This window comes from Alosa pseudoharengus, unplaced genomic scaffold, assembly GCF_046254945.1.
Source record: "Alosa pseudoharengus isolate Yale_2024_CS ecotype anadromous, Long Island Sound unplaced genomic scaffold, YU_APseudo_1.1 YU_APseudo_1.1_scf_1, whole genome shotgun sequence".
Lineage (NCBI taxonomy): Eukaryota > Metazoa > Chordata > Actinopteri > Clupeiformes > Clupeidae > Alosa > Alosa pseudoharengus.
Window position 1 is genome coordinate 13,258,467 of NW_027468564.1, and position 21,002 is coordinate 13,279,468.

At 39.2% G+C, this 21,002-nt stretch overlaps 2 protein-coding genes across 2 annotated transcripts in view; one reads left to right on the top strand and one right to left on the bottom strand.

The window, feature by feature from the left end:
- LOC143136805 (uncharacterized) overlaps positions 1–21,002 on the bottom strand; it is a 76,558-nt gene that overhangs the window by 48,464 nt on the left and 7,092 nt on the right. The window lies entirely within an intron of this gene.
- Positions 10,163–20,419, top strand: LOC143122346 (uncharacterized). Its single transcript, XM_076283185.1, has 8 exons — positions 10,163–10,641; positions 10,735–10,803; positions 12,738–12,809; positions 13,006–13,074; positions 13,297–13,365; positions 16,008–16,037; positions 17,471–17,500; positions 20,091–20,419. The coding sequence occupies exons 1-8, from the start codon at positions 10,233–10,235 to the stop codon at positions 20,300–20,302; spliced, it is 960 nt and encodes a 319-aa protein (XP_076139300.1). The 5' UTR covers positions 10,163–10,232; the 3' UTR covers positions 20,303–20,419.

A 21,002-nucleotide genomic window follows, 5' to 3' on the forward strand; every position in this document is an offset into this window, starting at 1 on the left:
CCCACAAGTGATGTTTTTACAGTCCCTCAATTTTAAGTGTTTGGCAGTAGCTGAGTGTATTCCGTGCCTTTTCAAAGGGGTGGGTCAGGATTCTAGACATAGAACCTCATTTTCAAGTTAGCAAGTGTGATATTTATCAGTGGAGACTGTTTTCAGCACGTTTTATCCAGTCCTTCTAGTTGCAGAGTTGCAAGTCAACAGTATGTGTTAGCCTGCCAGTAAAAACTGTCTTACCCACTCCACAGTGCACCCGAGGCATATAAATTATAACACCAGACTATCGATGTAAATGTCTGTGTTGATAGAATACTGTTAGAAATAAAATTACCCTTGCATTGCATTGCAATAGTTCTACTTTGTTCCCTGAAGTTGGTAGTAGGCATATAAGCAGCGGCGGACTGATATTACCTAGGCTACTACTAGGTGTCCCTATTGGAGTGCGCTTCTCTGTTTACTTTTCGGCGCAGTACTACTAACCAGAGCAAGTAAAATTCTGCCGCTGCTTAGAAACTAGTCCCTCAAAATGTAATGCGATCACTTAAAATGCAAGGATAGAATAATGTTAGAAATAAAACTATCAACACAGACATTTACATCGATAGTCTGGCGTTATAATTTATTTGCCTCGGGTGTACTGTGGAGTGGGTAAGACTGTTTTTAGTGGCAGGCTAACACATACTGATGACTTGCGCTAGCCTAGCACCTGCGAACTCTGCAACTAGAAGGACTGGATGAAATATGTTTAAAACGGTCTCCACTGATAAATATCACACTTGCTAACTTGGAAATGAAGGTCCTAAGTCCAAAATCCTGAACCACACCTTTAAATTCCTTTGTATGGTCTTCACAACTGATCATTTATTCTACCTCAGCTTGCTATGCATTGTCATTATTGAAGTTGAGTATGTTTGTGTGTAGGGTTTGTAGGTTTTTTAAGATTTCTTTCACTTAGTCCCCACAACTAATGCTTTATCCTTTCTTAACTTGCTTCTAATTATCATATTGAAGTCAGGTTTGTGTGTAGGGCCTTCATGGTTTCTTGCACCCGGTCCCTATAACTCATGTTAAATTAAGTAATGAAAGATGGCAATTTAAGTGCAAGGTGAAAGTGTTTAGAAGGTTGTTATGACTGACGGTCTATTCATAGGGTACATGTTAATACTTTGTGCCCATGTCTTTCTCTTCTTATCAAGGGTGAGGATGCCACTTGCAGCCTGGAAAATGTGCCTTCTACCAGTGACCTCCCAACATGTGCCACTCAGGTAACATAATCAGTCTTTGCCTGTTGTGGAAATAGTATTGTGAAGTAGAATTTGACAGTCATTAGGTAGGCTAGGGCCACAGTAATAGCGCTGGTGCTTACACCTCATGTGAAACTAGTTTGTACAGCTACCGTTCTGCTCACTGTAACATAACTCCTGGAGCTGTATGTAAACTATTGCTAACTAGCTAGTTAGCCACTAATTTGAATTACATGCAACTTTTACTGCATCATACTAGGAGAGAGAAAATGCCAGGCAGAAAGTAACCATTCTTGTCATCTCATGAGAGAGGCTGCTTGTATGTCTGTTAGCACTACTTTGCTAGCCTAAGTACAAGGATTAAAGTTCTCCGTCATAGGACGGATTTCCGTCAATTTGATTTTAGAAATGTCATATTTGAGATCGATGCAGATCCGATGAGAAAAAAAATAGGAGGGGGGGGGGGGGACTGTCACCTTTGCTTTTCCTTTTTTAAGGCAACTACAAATATAAGGTAAATGTTTAAAGACCTAATGTTCTTGAGAACTTTCTGTGTCTCAATCCGTGACCGCTCAAGAAGATACGTCCTACGTCAGCCATGAGTTTCGCTTTGTATGTTGTAGCTACACACTTGTCTCGGGCGTTTGCTTATAAAAAAGAACACGTATGGAGGACTATAACGGTCTAAAAGTTGGATTATAGTGACACAATCGAGACAGCTGATGAGGTTGGCCAATCCGTCTAACTTTTTTGGATATGATATTGTGAGCTCTATGTGCGAATTCGGAGGCTGTGTTCTTTCCGTGCATCAATGTAGACACTTACTATCGCGAACTCTTGTCAGGGGAGGTCATTCATTTTGGGTGTCACCTATGACTTGAACAGATAGCCTGCTATGCCACCCGATGTAGGCTACTATTATTGTTACAGTTTTTAATCAATGCAACTAACATTATGTGTAAAGCGACGCAATAGGCTATAAACCGTAGCCTATGCAATTTATTATCCCGTCTGTTATGACATACAACAATGTTTTTCACAATTTGCGACGGAAGGTTTTGACTGAGCGTGTCGAGTAAGGGGGTCAGTCGTGTTTGTGACGCACAGACAGCCTTGTAGCCTATTTTGCTTAGGCCTCACTTTTAACGACAATAGGTTGTGAGTGTATGTTGACAAAAAATAACCATACAATTAAAATAGTCAACTTAAAACTTTGCTATAAAATATTATTAATTTATAGCACAAAACCATAACCAGTGGGCCTACCAGAACCTCGCATATTAGCGTCATGATTTGTGTGCGTCTATTTGGCAAGGTCACTAGCTGTCATGGATGCGTTGTTGCTAAAGGAAGGCAGGTGTCAAAAGTTAAAAAATAAATGCAGATGGGCAGCTGTTGGAAACGGGGGAGAACTAACAAGCCATGGTGTAAAGAAATTAAAGTGCCAGGAGTTTGCTTTTGCGCGGTTCGCTGCAAGAAAATTGTTTATGGATGCAATAGGAAAACGTTTTAGCACGCCACCAATCAGAAGACCGCCATAAGGTTAACGTTCGTGCACTTCAGGACATCTTCCCTACCTGGTGCAACTAGCCACCACGACAGAGGTAGGCTACGTTTATCTATGGCTGACCGTTTTTACGTTTAGAAAGTAGGCTACGCATGTTCTTTCATAGCGCAACACGACCTGTCCTTAACCATATCGCAACCTCTTGTCAACCTTATACAATCTGTTGCTGAAGACAAAAGCGCCGTCTCCAGATTGTCGTTACAAATGCGCAGACCTCCTGCATGAGCACACAAAGTATTGCTGCTCATTGGAAAACTGAGTTGTCTGTAAAACTCAAAATTACCATGTTATCATTAAATGCGGATGGGGCAACAAATGGAAATATGAACAATATCTAGAATGTTCTGATTTGTTACTTTGATGAGGAAATGGGAAGTCTTGCAAACTTGATTTTATAGATTTTACTTGGTGTTGAATTGCATATTAACAAGAAAAAAATCTCCCCTTTAAACACTTTTGGCCTGAAGTAATTAAATAAGAGTGTGTTAAAGCCTTTCTACAATATTGCTGCAGTAGAAAAGAACAGCAATGGCTAATCAGCAATGGTCAGGGATGGTACTAAAATATATTTTTGTTCATCAGGAAAACTCAATCTTAATCAAGAACACTCTCAATTCGCCTTATTCACATGGCGGCCATTGGCGGCTAAAACAAGGCTAGGGTACACAAACCATAGGATTGTTATGTTCTATGCATTCACCTGTAGGTGGCATTAATTATATAGTAAGTGTACCCTGTAGCCTCGTTTTGGTTTAAACAATGGCCGCTGTGTGAATAAGGCGAATACTCCCTTTACTTTGCTGTTTGCATCTTTTTGTACATTAAAAACCAATAGGTCGCGACCGCAAAAGGGGTGCTATCTCTATAGGTAGATATGAACAACGTATGACTTATGGCCTGAAAAAAGTTCAGTCAAACGATTTTTTTTTCACTTTAATCCCTGTAAGTAACATTAGCAATGGGTACAGTTTATAGCATACATGCACTGTTTTAAAAAAAGATACAAATCTAAGTGCAAGGTGAAGGTGTTTAGAAGGTTTTTATGACTGACGGTCTATTCATAGGGTACATGTTAACACTTTGTGCCCATGTCTTTCTCTTCTTATCAAGGGTGAGGATGCCACTTGCAGCCTGGAAAATGTGCCTTCTACCAGTGACCTCCCAACATGTGCCACTCAGGTAACATAATCATGATGTGTCTGTTAGCACTACGTAGCCAGCCTAAGTAACGTAACCTTTGGGTACAGTTTATAGCATACAATTTCTTCCCCTTTGTCTTACAAGATATGTAGTCTTTGCTTTCACTTGATTCCAACAACTGATATATCCTATTGAAGCTGAGAGTATGCCAGGGCTTTTTGAATTCTATCAATTGGTCCCCACAACTGATGTTTTATCCTACCTCACTTTGATTCTAACTGTTTTATTGAAGTGAAGTGTGTGTAGGACCGCTTGAGATGCCTTTAGTTGGTCCCCACAACTTTGTGTGTGTAGGACTTTTTCAATTGGTCCCCACAACTGATGTTTTATCCTACCTCACTTTGATTCTAACTGTTTTATTGAAGTGAAGTGTGTGTGTAAGACCGCTTGAGATGCCTTTAGTTGGTCCCCACAACTTTGTGTGTGTAGGACTTTTTCAATTGGTCCCCACAACTCATGTTTTATCCTACCTCACTTTAATTCTAACTGTTTTATTGAAGTGAAGTGTGTGTAGGACCGCTTGAGATGCCTTTAGTTGGTCCCCACAACTTTGTGTGTGTAGGACTTTTTCAATTGGTCCCCACAACTGATGTTTTATCCTACCTCACTTTGATTCTAACTGTTTTATTGAAGTGAAGTGTGTGTAACACGCTTGAGATGCCTTTAGTTGGTCCCCACAACTTTGTGTGTGTAGGACTTTTTCAATTGGTCTCCACAACTGATGTTTTATCCTACCTCAGTTTGATTCTATCTGTTTTATTGAAGTGAAGTGTGTGTAGGACCGCTTGAGATGCCTTTAGTTGGTCCCCACAACTTTGTGTGTGTAGGACTTTTTCAAATGGTCCCCACAAGTGATGTTTTTACAGTCCCTCAATTTTAAGTGTTTGGCAGTAGCTGAGTGTATTCCGTGCCTTTTCAAAGGGGTGGGTCAGGATTCTAGACATAGAACCTCATTTTCAAGTTAGCAAGTGTGATATTTATCAGTGGAGACTGTTTTCAGCACGTTTTATCCAGTCCTTCTAGTTGCAGAGTTGCAAGTCAACAGTATGTGTTAGCCTGCCAGTAAAAACAGTCTTACCCACTCCACAGTGCACCCGAGGCATATAAATTATAACACCAGACTATCGATGTAAATGTCTGTGTTGATAGAATACTGTTAGAAATAAAATTACCCTTGCATTGCATTGCAATAGTTCTACTTTGTTCCCTGAAGTTGGTAGTAGGCATATAAGCAGCGGCAGCGGCGGACTGATATTACCTAGGCTACTACTAGGTGTCCCTATTGGAGTACGCTTCTCTGTTTACTTTTCGGCGCAGTACTACTAACCAGAGCAAGTAAAATTCTGCCGCTGCTTAGAAACTAGTCCCTCAAAATGTAATGCGATCACTTAAAATGCAAGGATAGAATAATGTTAGAAATAAAACTATCAACACAGACATTTACATCGATAGTCTGGCGTTATAATTTATTTGCCTCGGGTGTACTGTGGAGTGGGTAAGACTGTTTTTAGTGGCAGGCTAACACATACTGATGACTTGCGCTAGCCTAGCACCTGCGAACTCTGCAACTAGAAGGACTGGATGAAATATGTTTAAAACGGTCTCCACTGATAAATATCACACTTGCTAACTTGGAAATGAAGGTCCAAAATCCTGAACCACACCTTTAAATTCCTTTGTATGGTCTTCACAACTGATCATTTATTCTACCTCAGCTTGCTATGCATTGTCATTATTGAAGTTGAGTATGTTTGTGTGTAGGGTTTGTAGGTTTTTAAAGATTTCTTTCACTTAGTCCCCACAACTAATGCTTTATCCTTTCTTAACTTGCTTCTAATTATCATATTGAAGTCAGGTTTGTGTGTAGGGCCTTCATGGTTTCTTGCACCCGGTCCCTATAACTCATGTTAAATTAAGTAATGAAAGATGGCAATTTAAGTGCAAGGTGAAAGTGTTTAGAAGGTTGTTATGACTGACAGTCTATTTATAAGGTATGTTAACACTTTGTGCCCATGTATTTCTCTTCTTATCAAGGGTGAGGATGCCACTTGCAGCCTGGAAAATGTGCCTTCTACCAGTGACCTCCCAACATGTGCCACTCAGGTAACATAATCAGTCTTTGCCTGTTGTGGAAATAGTATTGTGAATTAGAATTTGACAGTCATTAGGTAGGCTAGGGCCACAGTATTAGCGCTGGTGCTTACACCTCATGTGAAACTAGTTTGTACAGCTACCGTTCTGCTCACTGTAACATAACTCCTGGAGCTGTATGTAAACTATTGCTAACTAGCTAGTTAGCCACTAATTTGAATTACATCATACTAGGAGAGAGAAAATGCCAGGCAGAATGAAACCATTCTTGTCATCTCATGAGAGGCTGCTTGTATGTCTGTTAGCACTACGTTGCTAACCTAAGTAACATTAGCAATGGCTATATTTTATAGCATACATGCACTGTTTTAAAAAAAAGGTGCCAATCTAAGTGCAAGGTGAAAGTGTTTAGAAGGTTGTTATGACTGACGGTCTATTCATAAGGTACACGTTAACACTTTGTGCCCATGTCTTTCTCTTCTTATCAAGGGTGAGGATGCCACTTGCAGCCTGGAAAATGTGCCTTCTACCAGTGACCTCCAAACATCTGCCACTCAGGTAACATAATCAGTCTTTGCCTGTTGTGGAAATAGTATTGTGAAGCAGAATTTGAGTCATTATTTAGGCTAGGGCCACAGTAATAGCGCTGGTGCTTACACCTCATATGAAACTAGGTTGTCCAGCTATCGTTCGGCTCACTGTAGATAGATAGATACTTTATTGATCCTCAAGGGGAAATTCAAGAACATAACTGTAACATAACTCTTGGAGCTGTATGTAAACTATTGCTAACTAGCTAGTTTAACTGTAGCATTTCGAACATAACATAATCAGTCTTTGCCTGTTGTGGAAATAGTATTGTTACGGTTGGTTAGTTTCTACGGCTACCGTTCTGCTTACTGTAGCATAACTCCTTGAGCTGTATGTAAACTATTGCTAACTAGCTAGTTAGCCAATCATTTCAATTACGTGTCACTTTTACTGCATCATACTAGGAGAGAAAAATGTAATGAAGAGAGAAACGATTCTAGCCATCACCTGAGAGGCTGCTTGTGTGTCTGTCAGCACTACGTAGCTAAACTAAGTAAAGTAACCTATGGGTACAGGTTATAGCATACAATTTCTTCCCTTTTGTTTTACAGTATATGTAATCTTTGCTTTCACTTGGTTCTCATGATATTTTATTTGACATCAACCTGCTTCTTACTATCCTATTGAAGCTTAGTCTGTGCTCGGGCTTCTGAGCTTGCCAGAGTCTGAAGCAGTAGGCCTAGGCTACTATATTAAAACACAATTATTGCCGCAACTGGAGGCATTCCAGCTTATAAATTTAAAAAAGTAAATCATGCAATTCAAACTCAATTTAGGCTACTTGGCTACGCAATAAGGTTTCCATTACAGCACAGCGCACGTTTTTAATGAATGAAAGCGACTGCCTTGTCTCGCAATAAACAGTGGGTGAAAATTCCAACTCTTTCAACTACATTAAATGTAATACCCCCCAGATTTCAGTGCTCATCAGTCCCAACATTAAGCAACATAATGAAACTGTCCAAAAGAAAATTAAATCCCACACCAAACGGAAAATCTTCTGCTTTTGATAGCGGTATGCGCTCCAAACGAAACGCATGTCTCACAATAAAGTGCACGTAGAAATAAAGGCATGCTCAATATAGCCTACGTCTGCCCCAAATAAAGCCCTGTGCTTTGCACAGCCTAAGTAAATAAAAGACCTCTGCCATAATTTGAGGATTTTTCCGCATGTTATTTTTTTATGAGGCTTTGTTAAATAGCCTAATTAATTATTATAGGCTAATCTCTCACCCTCTTTGTCGACTCCGTGCCTTGGATAGTTTTGAGTTACATTTTAACAAAACCTGTCAGACTTAAGCATTATTATGTTTTTGGTTAAGTTATTGTTTAACATGGTTCTTTTTTATAATTTATTATTTTGGAACAAACGAGGGTCTCTGTTTAATCTGAACGCCGTCTCGCATGCCGCTGCTTTAGAGCACCGAAGCGCTTAATATCTGTTTAACCTAACCGAACGTCCAGTTTAACTGCCAGAAGTTCTTCTTGTGATTAATATCTCATCGAGGAAAAACATGCTGTATTTCTGTATTTTGATTGCATTTTTAAAAAGTTAAATAAATAATTAATTTTAATATAGGCCTAGAAATATTAATGATTTAATCAATAGTCGATTGTTAATTCTCCCGACGATCGACTAAGAAAATTTAATCGAATGCCCATCCCTACTTTCAACCATTATAGCAACAGCTTTATTTAGTATTCAAAAGCCATGTCTACCTAATTAAAACCATTGTAACATTGTAAATTTGTTTGTTCTAAATGAAATATCTATATGAATATGACTTTTCAGAAGAAGTCAACCATTATTGCCTATCAGGACTACAATGAAACCACTCCAGATGAGGATGAAGATTATATTCCTTCCTCTGCAGAATCCAGTTCTTCGGAAGGCTATTCTGTTAGCATGCCGCTATCCATACAGAATAAACAAAAAAAGGCTATTCAGGTGGGTGAGTTAGTTTAGTGAGTCTGTGAGGGAGTGTATGGACATGAAATATTGTTTTTAATTGGTTTTCTAAATGACATCTATATGAATATGACTTTTCAGAAGAACTCCATTCCTGATTATCAGGACTACATTGAAACTACTCCAGATGAGGACGAAGACTATATTCCTTCATCTGCAGAATCCAGTTCTTCAGAAGGTTCTTCTGTCATCATACCGCCACCCATAAAGAAAAAAAAAAGTGGGGCCATTCATTTTCTAGCCAGGTCTCCCAAGATCAATCATCCTAAGGACCCAACAGACGAAGATCAGCCATCCACATCGGCAATAACAATTCCAGAAGTTCTCAAAAAAAGTGATGGCTCTAGAGTTTACAATAAAAGACAATTTTGCCTCTTTTGTTTTAAGCCATTCATCAAAATGGCGAGGCATCTTCAACAAGTTCATGCAAATGAACGGGAGGTAGCATCTGCTTTAATGCACCCAAAGGGATCCAAAGCGAGGAGGGTTTCTTTGCAGTCAATTCGAAATGAGGGCAACTACAGACACAATGCCGAGGTGATCAGGACTGGCAGGGGTGAACTGGTCCCACGAAAAAGACCTACGATGAAGACACAACGCTCTGACTTTTTGCATTGTTTGTTTTGCCATGGACTGTTTATGAGAAAAATTTTATGGCGACATCACAAAACTTGCCCAATGAAACCCAAAAATTCAAGCACAACCCCTGGGAAGACGCGGGTCCAGAAAATGTGTGCTTTTATGGAGCCCATTCCTTCCCACCTAAATGAAAAACTTTGGACAGTGCTAAGTACTATGTCACAGGATGAAATAACACACACTGTCAAAAATGATGAGAGTATTTTGCAATTAGGACAACAACACTTGAATAAGAGTGGTTCAAACCCCAAACGATATGAAAACATCAGGCAGAAGATGCGTGAGGTCGGGCGACTACTGATTACCGCACGGAAGATGACTGCAGTTAAAGATATGAAGGACCTCATTGATGCGAAGAAGTACCAGACAGTGGTGAAGGCAGTAAAGGAGACTTGTGGATACGATAGTCAGACTGAAACTTACAAAATCAAAGGCCTTGCACTGAAGCTTGGCCACAGTCTTAAAAAGGTTGCAAAACTTATGGAAAGCAACGGCAGAATGAGTGGAAATGATGAGATGGTTGCACAAGCAGTGGATTTCCAGAAGGTACATGAAACCAGATGGTGTGACTATATATCCTCGACTGCTCTCAGGAATCTACATGAGGCCAAATGGAACACTCCGTTGATCCTTCCTTTTACGGAGGATATCCAAAAACTTCATTCGTATTTGGACTCCAAGAATGACGAGTATCACAAACTTCTTTCAGAAGAACCCTCAGATGTAAGATGGTCATGTTTAGCCCGGACATGTTTGGCAAGTGTTATACTTTTCAACAGAAGGAGAGAGGGCGAAGTGTCTTCTATGCCTTTGTCAGCCTTCATGTCAAGAAATAAATCTGATCCACACGAAGATATAGCTCTGTCGGCATTTTTCTAGAATTGAGACAAGAGGCAAACGTGGACGCAAAGTGCCCATACTCCTGACCCCAAAGATGGTCAGCTCATTGGATTTGCTTGTCAACACAAGAGAGAAGTGTGGCATACAGAAGGGCAACCCATACTTCTTTGCCAGACCCGGCTCAATATTTCATTACAGAGGATCAGACTGCCTTCGCACCTTTGCCCAAAAATGTGGTGCTAAGAATCCTGATGCTTTGAAATCCACTAAGTTAAGAAAACATGTGGCCACTCTGTCTACAGTACTTAATATGACCGAAACAGAAATGGACCAGTTGGCTAATTTCCTAGGACATGACCTCGTTGTGCACAGAGAATATTATAGACTGCCAGAGGGAACGTTGCAACTCGCAAAAATCAGTAAGGTGCTGATGTCGATTGAACAAGGCCGACTAATGGAATTCAAGGGAAAAAATCTCGATGAAATCGAAATACAACCTCACGGTATGTGTAATACAGTACTTTAGCATGCATATATTGTTTAGACAAGAATGCTCTCCCATTCATGATTTCCTGATATCAAGTTTAATTTTGCAGAGCAAGTTCAGCTGCTAGATGAGGGAATGGAAGAAGAAGAGCATGAGGACATTGGTGTACAACCAGCAGGTACATACATACATTTATTCCACTGCTTGGTTGACTTCCCCATTGTCCTGCGTAATTTAGAACATGTATTAACCGTATGTTATTTGCACACCTATGAAGTAGATCCAATCTGTTGGCCGTATTACACTTGTATATTAATTTGGCAAACTCGTTAAGTTTAAATGAACTGTCATGTTGTATCCAAGCTGTAAAATACAGATGTTCAGAACATAGTAACATTGTAGCATATGATGGACTTGGATTTTAGCTAGTTGGATGACATGTAGGCTAAGTAAAATAGGATTCTGATGAACCTTAGCTTTGAAATATCGCTAAGATATGCCTGCCTGACCACGGGAGAGATGGAACTAACGACGGGCCTTTGGCCATAGCAACCATCCATTTAGAACTAGTAACGGCAGTTTGTGCTTTGTGGCGGAAAGAAGTAGTTCTACAAACCATAGTTTTAGAGATTAAAACTTTTCCATTATAACAGTAAATGAACACAACGCAAGTGGCAACAGTGGAATAAGCAGTGGAATGTCGTCCATTATCCCTTACATATACAACCCAGGGTTCCTGCGGATCCTTAAAAAGTCTTAAATACAACTTTCGGTTTTTAAGGCCTAAAAAAGTCTTAAATTGTCTGGGATGTCTTGAATTTTCGAAACGGAGGTATTACATTTGCGTATGGGACCGCCAGCGAGTGAGCGAGTGCAAGAGAGGGAGTGAAATGTCTCCATCAGGTTTCGTGTATTTAAAAAGCAATTGTATAATGAGGCTACGGGAGGAAGTGTAGGGGTTGCAGAGTGAAGATGTTTTTCACGGGTGTGGTTAAAGGTGTGAACGGTATTAATACAGTAGGCTATGAACAAATATGCCTGACGTTTTCGTGCAGAGGCCTCAGGGATACGCAGGTAGCCTACGTGAGCGGGAGAAAGAGTTGGTAAGCCAGTTAGCGATAGGTTGGCCATACGTTTAGGCCGGACATATGGATTTTAAAAGCCCTATCTGGCGTCCGGCGCAGCCTCAAACCGGACGCTCATTTGTCCTCCTTTTTGGAGTTGCGCTGGGCATCTAGAATCTTTGCTCAGACACATCAACGTTTCACAAACTATGGACGTGAAGACTGCTGGTCAAATTATGTGCAGTGCTTCTGTCACTCGCCTGATAATTTGCTGCGCAATTTATGAAGGAACCACGGACTGACATAAAAAGAAGACAAACGTTTTCGCAGTCAGGAGGAAATACTGTACATGTTAAGTTGATCTTTCCAGCGTGTGTTGCTGGCCTAGCCTAGGGAAGAAAATATCTGTCTAAGTTATAATACCTGTAATATGTCAGCAGCTTTCTTGCCAGCGTTTCCCAGTAGGCCTAGCCTACTTCGCAAAAGTTGTGAAATATAACCGCACATTTTTTCAATGTCGGCGACTGGCTACATAAAAAAAACATGCGTTCATAATACGTGCATGTTTGAGATGAAACCAGCAGTTTTCAGAAGGATCATGCCAGGAGGACCTCTTAATTTAAAACAAGTCAATGGTTTTACAATGTTTCAGTCAAGCTTTGATTGGTTTAGATACAACTGGTATACAAAATGTAAATAGTGGATTAACTTTAATTTGCTGTGCTGCATATGGGACAAGATGCACATAGTAAATTATATAAAGTAGGCCTAAAAAAATATTTAAATAGCTTAGTCTAACTTTGAAAAAAATATTGAAGGGAATCCAGTCCAGTGTCTTTGGCAAGTAGCCTATGCTGGATTCAGTGATAAAACCTCATTGAAATCCATGTACCATGTACAAAGTCCTGTTATTTTGAAAGCTTGTTACATGGTCTTGTCTGAAAAATTGATTGGTTGCGCCAATTCTATTATTTATTAGGCTGGCAACACAAGGCTTAAGGAAATCTTATATTTTACGTGATTGGTGTTTTGTTGTTGTGTACTGTAGATGATGTCGGGTCACTTGCCGATGTATCCTTACAAGATACAGAACAGCTGGGACCCATGTCATTTCCAAAAGGTATGAAAGAAAACACATAGTGATATTTTCAGGGCCATAGTGGGACATTTTACAGCTCACCTGTTCAGTCACAACATTTCCAACACCCTCTTCTCAGTAGTTTGTTAGTCAATATTCTTGAGCTAGGTATCTTGTGAAAGCTTGGAATAAGTCCAAGGAAAATCTTATGTTTTACATTTTTATTGTTATTGTGTAGATGTCAGCTTGCTTTCCAATGTGTCCTTGGAAGATACACCACAGCTGGAGCACATGTCACATTTAAAAGGTATGAAAGGAAAATATCACTGAATATGTGAAATGACAAATATGTGTTTCAGGGCCAAGGTCACACATTTTACAGCTACAATGCTCACATCTCCTAACCTGTTTCAGTCACAACATTTCCAACACTCCTCTGTAGTTAGAGTGAATATTCTTGATCTAGGTATCTTGTGAAAGCTTAGCACAAGCTAAGCTCATGTTTTACATGTTTATTGTTGTTGTGTAGATGTCGAGTCACTTCCTGATGTATCCTTGCAAGATACAGAACAGCTGGGACCCATGTCATTTCCAAAAGGTAGGAAAGGAAAATATCACTAAATATGTTTGAAAGTACAGGACACTGGTCCTGACAGGTACACTGTGCTACTTAAATAATGTGTAATCTTATATGCCCGCCCTGCCCCCGTGCTGCTATGCACAACTGCAGCCTCTGCCGTGCTGACTCTTTGTCTCTGATCTTTGCCCTCCTCTGCATGTTCATCAATTTAAAAATATCGCGGTGGAATAATTTAAAGTTGACGGGCTGAATTGCTCTTAAATCCAGATTAGGTTGATAACCACACTCTGCAAATCTGAATGTAACTATTGCATTCAAGTTAAGTCAAGGTAAGTTCTTGTCAGAACACTGTAATTTACGGCTCTTCAATTTAATTATTTGCTTACTAAAGTAGCCTATTACACTAATAATTGCTTTTAACTTTTAACCCTCTACAGGGCTCTACAGTGCACCCATTGCACTCGCACATGCGAGTAAAATGATGTCGTGCGAGTGCAAAAAAATATTTAGGCGCACTGGTGCGAATGACTTCTAACCATGTCAATATTTGTCTACAAAATACACCGCAACATCGAGAAACATTACTGGTGCAAACCATAGAATCACGTCGCGAATGCAGCATAAAAACTACACCTCCCATCAACGTTAGCAGTTTCGCGTTGTGACTCGCTATTAGTCGCTTCTATCAAATCCAAGAGCGCGCCGAAAAAGCGGAAAGGTAGACTAGCCAGCCAAGATGCAAAGATTGAAGAAATTAGTTCTTCTATCCACCGAATTCATTGGATGTAGGAGGAACAGGATGAGATTCTGAGAATGCTGTGAGAGAAAGAAAGGTAACCTAACATGCCTTTTAGCCCAGTTGACGTATTGGCTGCAATATGCAAAATATAGGCCTAGCTGTAGCAAACCGGCACAAAAGTAGCCTCCCGTAATACTCCCATTTTATTCAAAGGTAGAACGCTACTGACAAACTCCATGCAGATATTTCAAATAAAAACTAAAGGTATAAAACATATATCCTTGATTAACCTATGTTGGGTTTTGTGGAAGAGAAAATGGACTGTTTTAGTAGTAGTATTAGGCAGTATGCAGTCAGATAGGTCACCATGGGCATATTTGGATTAGCTATAGATGGATTCACAAATAAATAAATTAGCCTACATTTGGCAGGATACTTGATATACAGGCTAAATGCAAATATGGCAATGTATTATATTATTTTACATTAACAAAATGTAGGAAAATGGAACAGACTGAAAATAAAGTAGGCACTGATCTTTAAAATCCTTCCTGTAGCCTAAATGTTGTCAGTCATTCTTAATATTCGCAATTGGTGCACTGGCATGTTTAACTGTTAGCTGCAGTATAACGTTAGATTATGTGTAAGTTAAGTACAGAACTGACTGTGCGCCCAAATTTTTGTCTGTGCTCCTAAATTTTTTAACTTGGGCTTACAAGTGCTCCTGAAAAAAAATGTTAGTGTAGAGCTCTGCTCTAACTGCCCAAGTCGCAATATTGCGACAAGCGCCATTACTGAGTAAAACAGACGATAGAGCCGAGTACAGTGTGATGCGGGCCATAGTTTTGCACAAATTGAAGCAGAAAAAAGAGGAAAAGTGGGTGAGCGTGGAAAGGTGAGTGACAGTTCTGGATCCTATCATCTGTTTCGGCTATACTTGCTCTGGATCACTGACTTGCGCCTAGTCATCAAAATAGCTAGCGAATTATAAAGATGGTTAGAGAAAACGGAGCTAAAAGACCTCAATACTACCTGGCCAGTTTTTTTAAACAGTATATATTATAAAAAAGAAGTCAACTTTTATAAGGAGAAAGGTAGGCCTATTTCATATGAAGTAACGGGACATATCTGGTATGCTTAACAAAAATAAATAGATTTGTCTAATTACATAATATGGCCATTTATGGGGGGGAAGCTACACCACTTCTATGTGGTCTTGACACGTCTTTGTTACCTTCATATTTGCCGGGCAAAGTCGTGGAATATCAGGGAATTTTGTTGTAGGAGTTTAAAATTGACTTGCCAAAATACATTAATACAAATACTGTATACATGCAGCATTGATGTTTATTGAGTTATTAGCGTTTTCCATTACTACTTGCTTGAGTGGTTGTCTCAATACCCATTTTTTAATTTCCTGATTGGTCATGGAAATTCAGGATTTTTGTCAGGGAAAAGTCATGGAGCCTTTTTACAAGTGCTATTACTCATTACAGTGGCAAAAAGGTGTATTGTGAATGTGTAATATTTTTTAGTTTATTTCAAGTTCATTGGTGAATAGAAGCAACATTAAAAATGCATTTGAGTATAGAAAATATTAAATTAATGCATGTTGGTTTAATAAACCGTACAGCCATAGGCTATACTGATTCCTGATATCCCAGTGGTGGTCACATTTGGCCCTCTGACATTGACAAGAACATTTTGTGGCCCTCATTATACTCAAAGTTGCCCATTCCTGCTCTATAATGATGAAAGGAGCCCCCACAACTTTTGTGTATGCTGTTGCTTACTGTAGCGTTCTTGGCTGCAGTCTTGAAATTTGTTTGGTATGGTGATTGTAATTTATTTTTTCTAAATGTGCCTCCGAAAGCCATGAGCTCACTCAGTGGTAATGTATGTTTGCATTTTTGTTTTACAGACCAGCCACGTCACACTTCAAGTCCAAAAGGTATGGAAGGAAAATAAATTAATTGATTAGTAATGTGTAGTAGTGTGAAAATGAGAAATATGTGTTCTTGAAGAATGGAAATCTTTCTTTCCCCATGTATAACTTTTTGTTGTCCCAATCAAACTTTCATGGCAATTGTCTGGGCCTCCTGGTAGAAAACAGGCTAAATTATCCACAAGTTTATAATGCTGGTATGAGACTCACCACTTAACATGGTCCCAATCAGGCTGATAGTTTCATTGCTTTAATGATTGCCATCTCCAGCCTAGCATAGATCATTGAATCGGATTAAATCATTAGCATCTCGCCTGCTACGTTTAATAGTGACTAAGATTTCCGATAATTCTCCTTTTTAAAACCTCTCTACTTTTTGATGTTAGAAAGTGTAATAAGACCAACGGAAAATGAAATGTGGCGATTTTCTAGGCTGATTTGACATGGAACTATGCTCTCATTCAGGCGTAATAATCCAGTCACTAACTAATTTGTCTGCATGATATCATTGTGCTGATTAGGCTGGAATGAGAGTATAGTTCCATGTCAAATCACCCTAGAAAATCGCAACATTTCATTTTCCGTTGGTCTTATTACACGTTCTAACTTGAGAGAATATTACCGAAAATTTTAGTCACTTTTAAACTTGATGCTAGCAGACGAGATGCTAATGGTCTAATCCGATTCAATGATCTATGCTAGGCTGGATCTTGAAGTGGTATCACCAGACTCCGAGAATGGCTGGGTGAACGGAGAAAGATAAAAATCAATTGTTTAACTCAAGGGGAGGTGGAAAATGAGTGTAATTCCCCAAATAGTGGAATATCCCTTTAAGGCAATTGTCATCCTACTACTCACTTGTTGCCTCAACCTAAAAAAATCCTATTTATTGGGGAAGCCTGGACGTTACCCTTAATTGTATCATCTGACTGCACAGCTATAGTAATTACGCTGTTAAAGTTAAGTGAATTTGCTTTTACTAAAATGGAGGTGACTGCTAGCTGCGGTAGTAAATGTTTTTTTTTACGAAAAAGCTGCTGGACCCGTAATGTTGTACTTAACAACCGGTTAGAAACAAACATAAGACATACGTTCTAATTCCAATACTCTCAACAGTAGACTGTCCTGGTCTAAACAAATTGATCATACAGTGAAGAAAATGATAAGTGGCCTTGCACTACTTAGGTGCTGCAGCCAATCACTCACCCAAGAACTGACAGAGGGTTGTATGTAGTTTAGTTCTAGCCCAGATGGAGTATTGTAATAGTCATTGTGTGGTCATAAGTGTGTACTGATGCAGTATTTTATCCCTTTTGTAATTGAAAATATGCATAATTTGTTGGTATGGTGATTGTAATACAGTTACTTCTTCTAAATGTGCCTCAGAAAGCCATGAGCTCAGTGGTAATGTATGTTTGCTTTTTGCTTTTTTTTTACAGAGCAGCCACGACACGCTTCACGTCCAAAAGGTATGGAAGGAAAAGAAATTAATTGAATAGATGTAAAAATTAGATGTCTGTTCTTGAAGAGTGGAAATCTTTATTGCACCATGTACAACTTGTTCTTGTCCAAAACAAACTTTCATGGCAATTGTCTAAGGATCCTGGTAGAAATTAGAGGAGCGATTTGTAGGATTGTTACTGAACGTTCTGTATGCCAAAATCCAAACACTGGTGAACGTTCTCAAGACTACCAGACGTGAGCATCTTCTGGGTTGCCAGATGTAATGCAGACTTAGCTAACGTTAGTTGACCTGCAGATGCTTTAACGTTTCTCCAACCATGACCCAGCTACACATCACTGAAACGGTGAAAACAACAAATACCTCTCTAACCAACGTAACATATTTAGCATAAGTTAGTGATGCAGATGAAGTTTAGCCTAGGCTACTTGTCGTGGAGAAATGCGTCAGACATGATATTCTTCGTTTGACGAAGACATCGCCATCTCGGGAAGCTCCTCCGATGTCCACTTAATTTGTTTCTTGTTTTAATTTTGGAAATTTGCCTGCCTCTTGTAGGCTACCCGTTCGACTACAACGGACAGTTGTTGACAGTTGGCCATGAGCTATCTCCTGCCTGCACATAATTGTGACAAGTGATGTATAATGACGTATCAAGTCGCATCAAATCCGCCTTGGTTGTTCACACTACAGCCGCATTGAAAAAAATCAGACCTGGGTCTGATTCAGGACCACTGGTGGGCACATGGACCCATACATGGTATGAGCGCTGTAGCCTGTTGCGCCACAGCGCCCCCCCATGTTGCCAGTGACCTTTTAATTAGTTGTGAAACATTCCTCCTTTTGTTTTCTTTATCACTACACAACTTCTCCAGCATTTTGATACCCCCGTCCCCACTTTTTTTTTTAAATATGTTGGTGGTATAAAAATCAAAATTAACATGTATTTTCCATGGAATAGTCCAATTTGTCCTTTTCAACATTTCATATGTTGTCTGTCCTTTTTGTATCTAAATATGAGTTCAAAGGATAACTTGGCAAAATGCAACCTGTTAAGAAAGACCGTATTGCCGTTTTCGGGTCAAATGGCCTTTTTAATGGTAGTGCTAGGGACACTACTATGATCTAGGGCTGGGATAAACGATTATTTTTTAAACAATTAATCTAGCGATTATTTTTTCGATGCATCAATTAATCTAACGATTCATTTTTTCAGTCTGATTCGATTTCGATTCGATTATCGATTATCTCCCCATTAATTCACTATAATAGTAACTTATACATGTTTATTTACATATCTGAATGAAAAAACATGAATTTAACATTGCAATATTTGTTTATTGCTCTTAAGATTCCAAAATAAGACTACGCCTATACAAGTGCAAAGTAATGCATTCTTAGTCAGAGGTAGCATTCAATAAAGTTCAGTAGTGTATGTCAATTAATTGAGTGCCTGTCATTTTAAGACGTTCGTGTGGGAATCCTTGCAATTAACATTAACACAGTTAAAAGGCTGCTGATGTGTGGATGCAATTCATAACGTAGTCAGTTCAAATAACGGTTCGTAGGGCCTACTTCTCCTTTGGACAAGCACTTTTGAGTCTTTGAAAACACTTTTCCTTTTACATCGGGATTTTGCAAACATTCTGAGTCAATAAAATGAGCCCTGCATGAGTAACGAATACAAGCAGCTGCAAGTAAGCATGCTAAACTTGACATCCAAACAGTATTCTAATGTTAGCTTTGAGATACTGCTTGATTGCATACTGTAACTTAACTTAGTTTAGTCTCCTATGTTGTGATATGACCTTAGCAGAGTATAGAGTTTACTTTAACTTTTAATGCAGTAGTTTTGACAAATTTGCGCAGCATGGTAACGATGCTAAGCGGATTTAATAGCAATTTAGCCCACTGTTCTATGCAGTGCTTCTATGTGGCAACAACAATCCTTCAACAATCGTGAATATTTTGTTAAATGCACATGCAGAGGAGCAGCGGGCTCGTTACGAGAGAGAGCGGGCAGGGCGAGGAAAGGCTGTGTGAGTAAAAAGTGCAGCTCAATTAAATTAATTTATCTTATCTTTAAAATAGTAGGCCTACAACATAGAACAATGTGTTCTATCAATGTGTGGTGGCCGGTTTTGATTTTGTGGTGCCCAGCCACAGATTAGTCAACGTATGGAAAACCCTGAAGGTGTAAAATTAAAAATATTTAGCAGCACACGTTATGCTTGACGAATCGACGCTCATATTTTGCGTCGATGTATTTTTTGCGTCAACGTCATCGATTTACGTCGACGTGTTGCCCCATCCTTCTATGATCGCATCAAAATCGCTATTTTTAATACGCTAAGAAGGCTTGACACAACATGAAACCTTGTTTGAAGTATCACCAGGGTCTCTACACGTGAACTAGAGCAAACTTGATTGTTTGTGTACACCGAGTTTAATGAAAAGAAACCTCGCTGCCATTTTGCCAAAACCTCTACTTCAAACATCAACGGAAGCAATGTGACCCTACCATGCTTAGAGAACCTTTAATATGACTTTTTGGAATCAAGTTTTGTTTATCTCTCTCTTTCTCCCTCTCTCGACAGCTCACTTTGTTCCAAAGAGGAAATGGGAAACGAAGGAAGTGGAAGCAATAGAAAAGCACTTGAGTACTTTTCTTAAATCTTTACGTGTCCCAGGGAAACTAGACTGTGTTAGATGCTTAGAAGCAGAGCCCACAGCTTTAAAAAACAGAAACTGGCAGGCTATCAAATTTTTTGTGTACAACCGAATTGTTTCCCTCAAAAGAAAACTGTAATTCCTGAATTACCTGTAATTAGTTTGGAGTGAATAATAGTAGAGAGAAAATGTAATGCAGAGAGAAGCCATTCTAGGCATCTCATGAGAGGCTGCTTGTGTGTCTGTTATAACTATGTAGCTAGCCTAAGTAACATTAGCTATGGGTACAGTTTATAACATATTATTTATTCCCTTTTGTCTTACAATACAGTACCCTCTAGAATTATTTGCATCTCTGCTAAAGTTGACTAAAAAGGGGAATATAAAATTATCTTTTGGACATTTATCTTAATGCCATAAGTAAAAAAAAATATGAAATATCCAACCTTTAAGGACACCAATGTTCTTTGTGAATGAATAATGTATCAAATAAATAAATGTTCTTCCTTAAAATACAGGGGTCATAAGTATTGGCACCCCAATGTTAAATTCAAATAAAGGCAGGCAGATTTTTATTTTGAAAGGCCAGTTATTTCATGGGTCCAGGATACTATGCATCCTGATAAAGTCCCCTTGGCCTTTGGAGTTAAAATAGCCCCACATCACATACCCTTCACCATACCTAGAGATTGGCATGGTTTTATTTCAGTTAGCCTATTAGCTGGTTTAATTTGCATTGAGCTCAATAAGCATCAAACCAGCTAACAGGCTAACTGAATAACACCATGCCAATCTCTAGGTATGGTGAAGGATATGTGATGTGGGGCTATTTTAACTCC

Excerpts from the sequence above, each read along its gene's own strand:
- LOC143122346 (XM_076283185.1), top strand. The coding sequence starts at position 10,233 with ATGGTCAGCTCATTGGATTTGCTTGTCAACACAAGAGAGAAGTGTGGC. Across the intron at positions 13,366-16,007 it reads ACCCATGTCATTTCCAAAAG|ACCAGCCACGTCACACTTCA; the intron begins GTAGGAAAGGAA and ends TTTGTTTTACAG. Across the intron at positions 17,501-20,090 it reads ACACGCTTCACGTCCAAAAG|CTCACTTTGTTCCAAAGAGG; the intron begins GTATGGAAGGAA and ends CTCTCTCGACAG.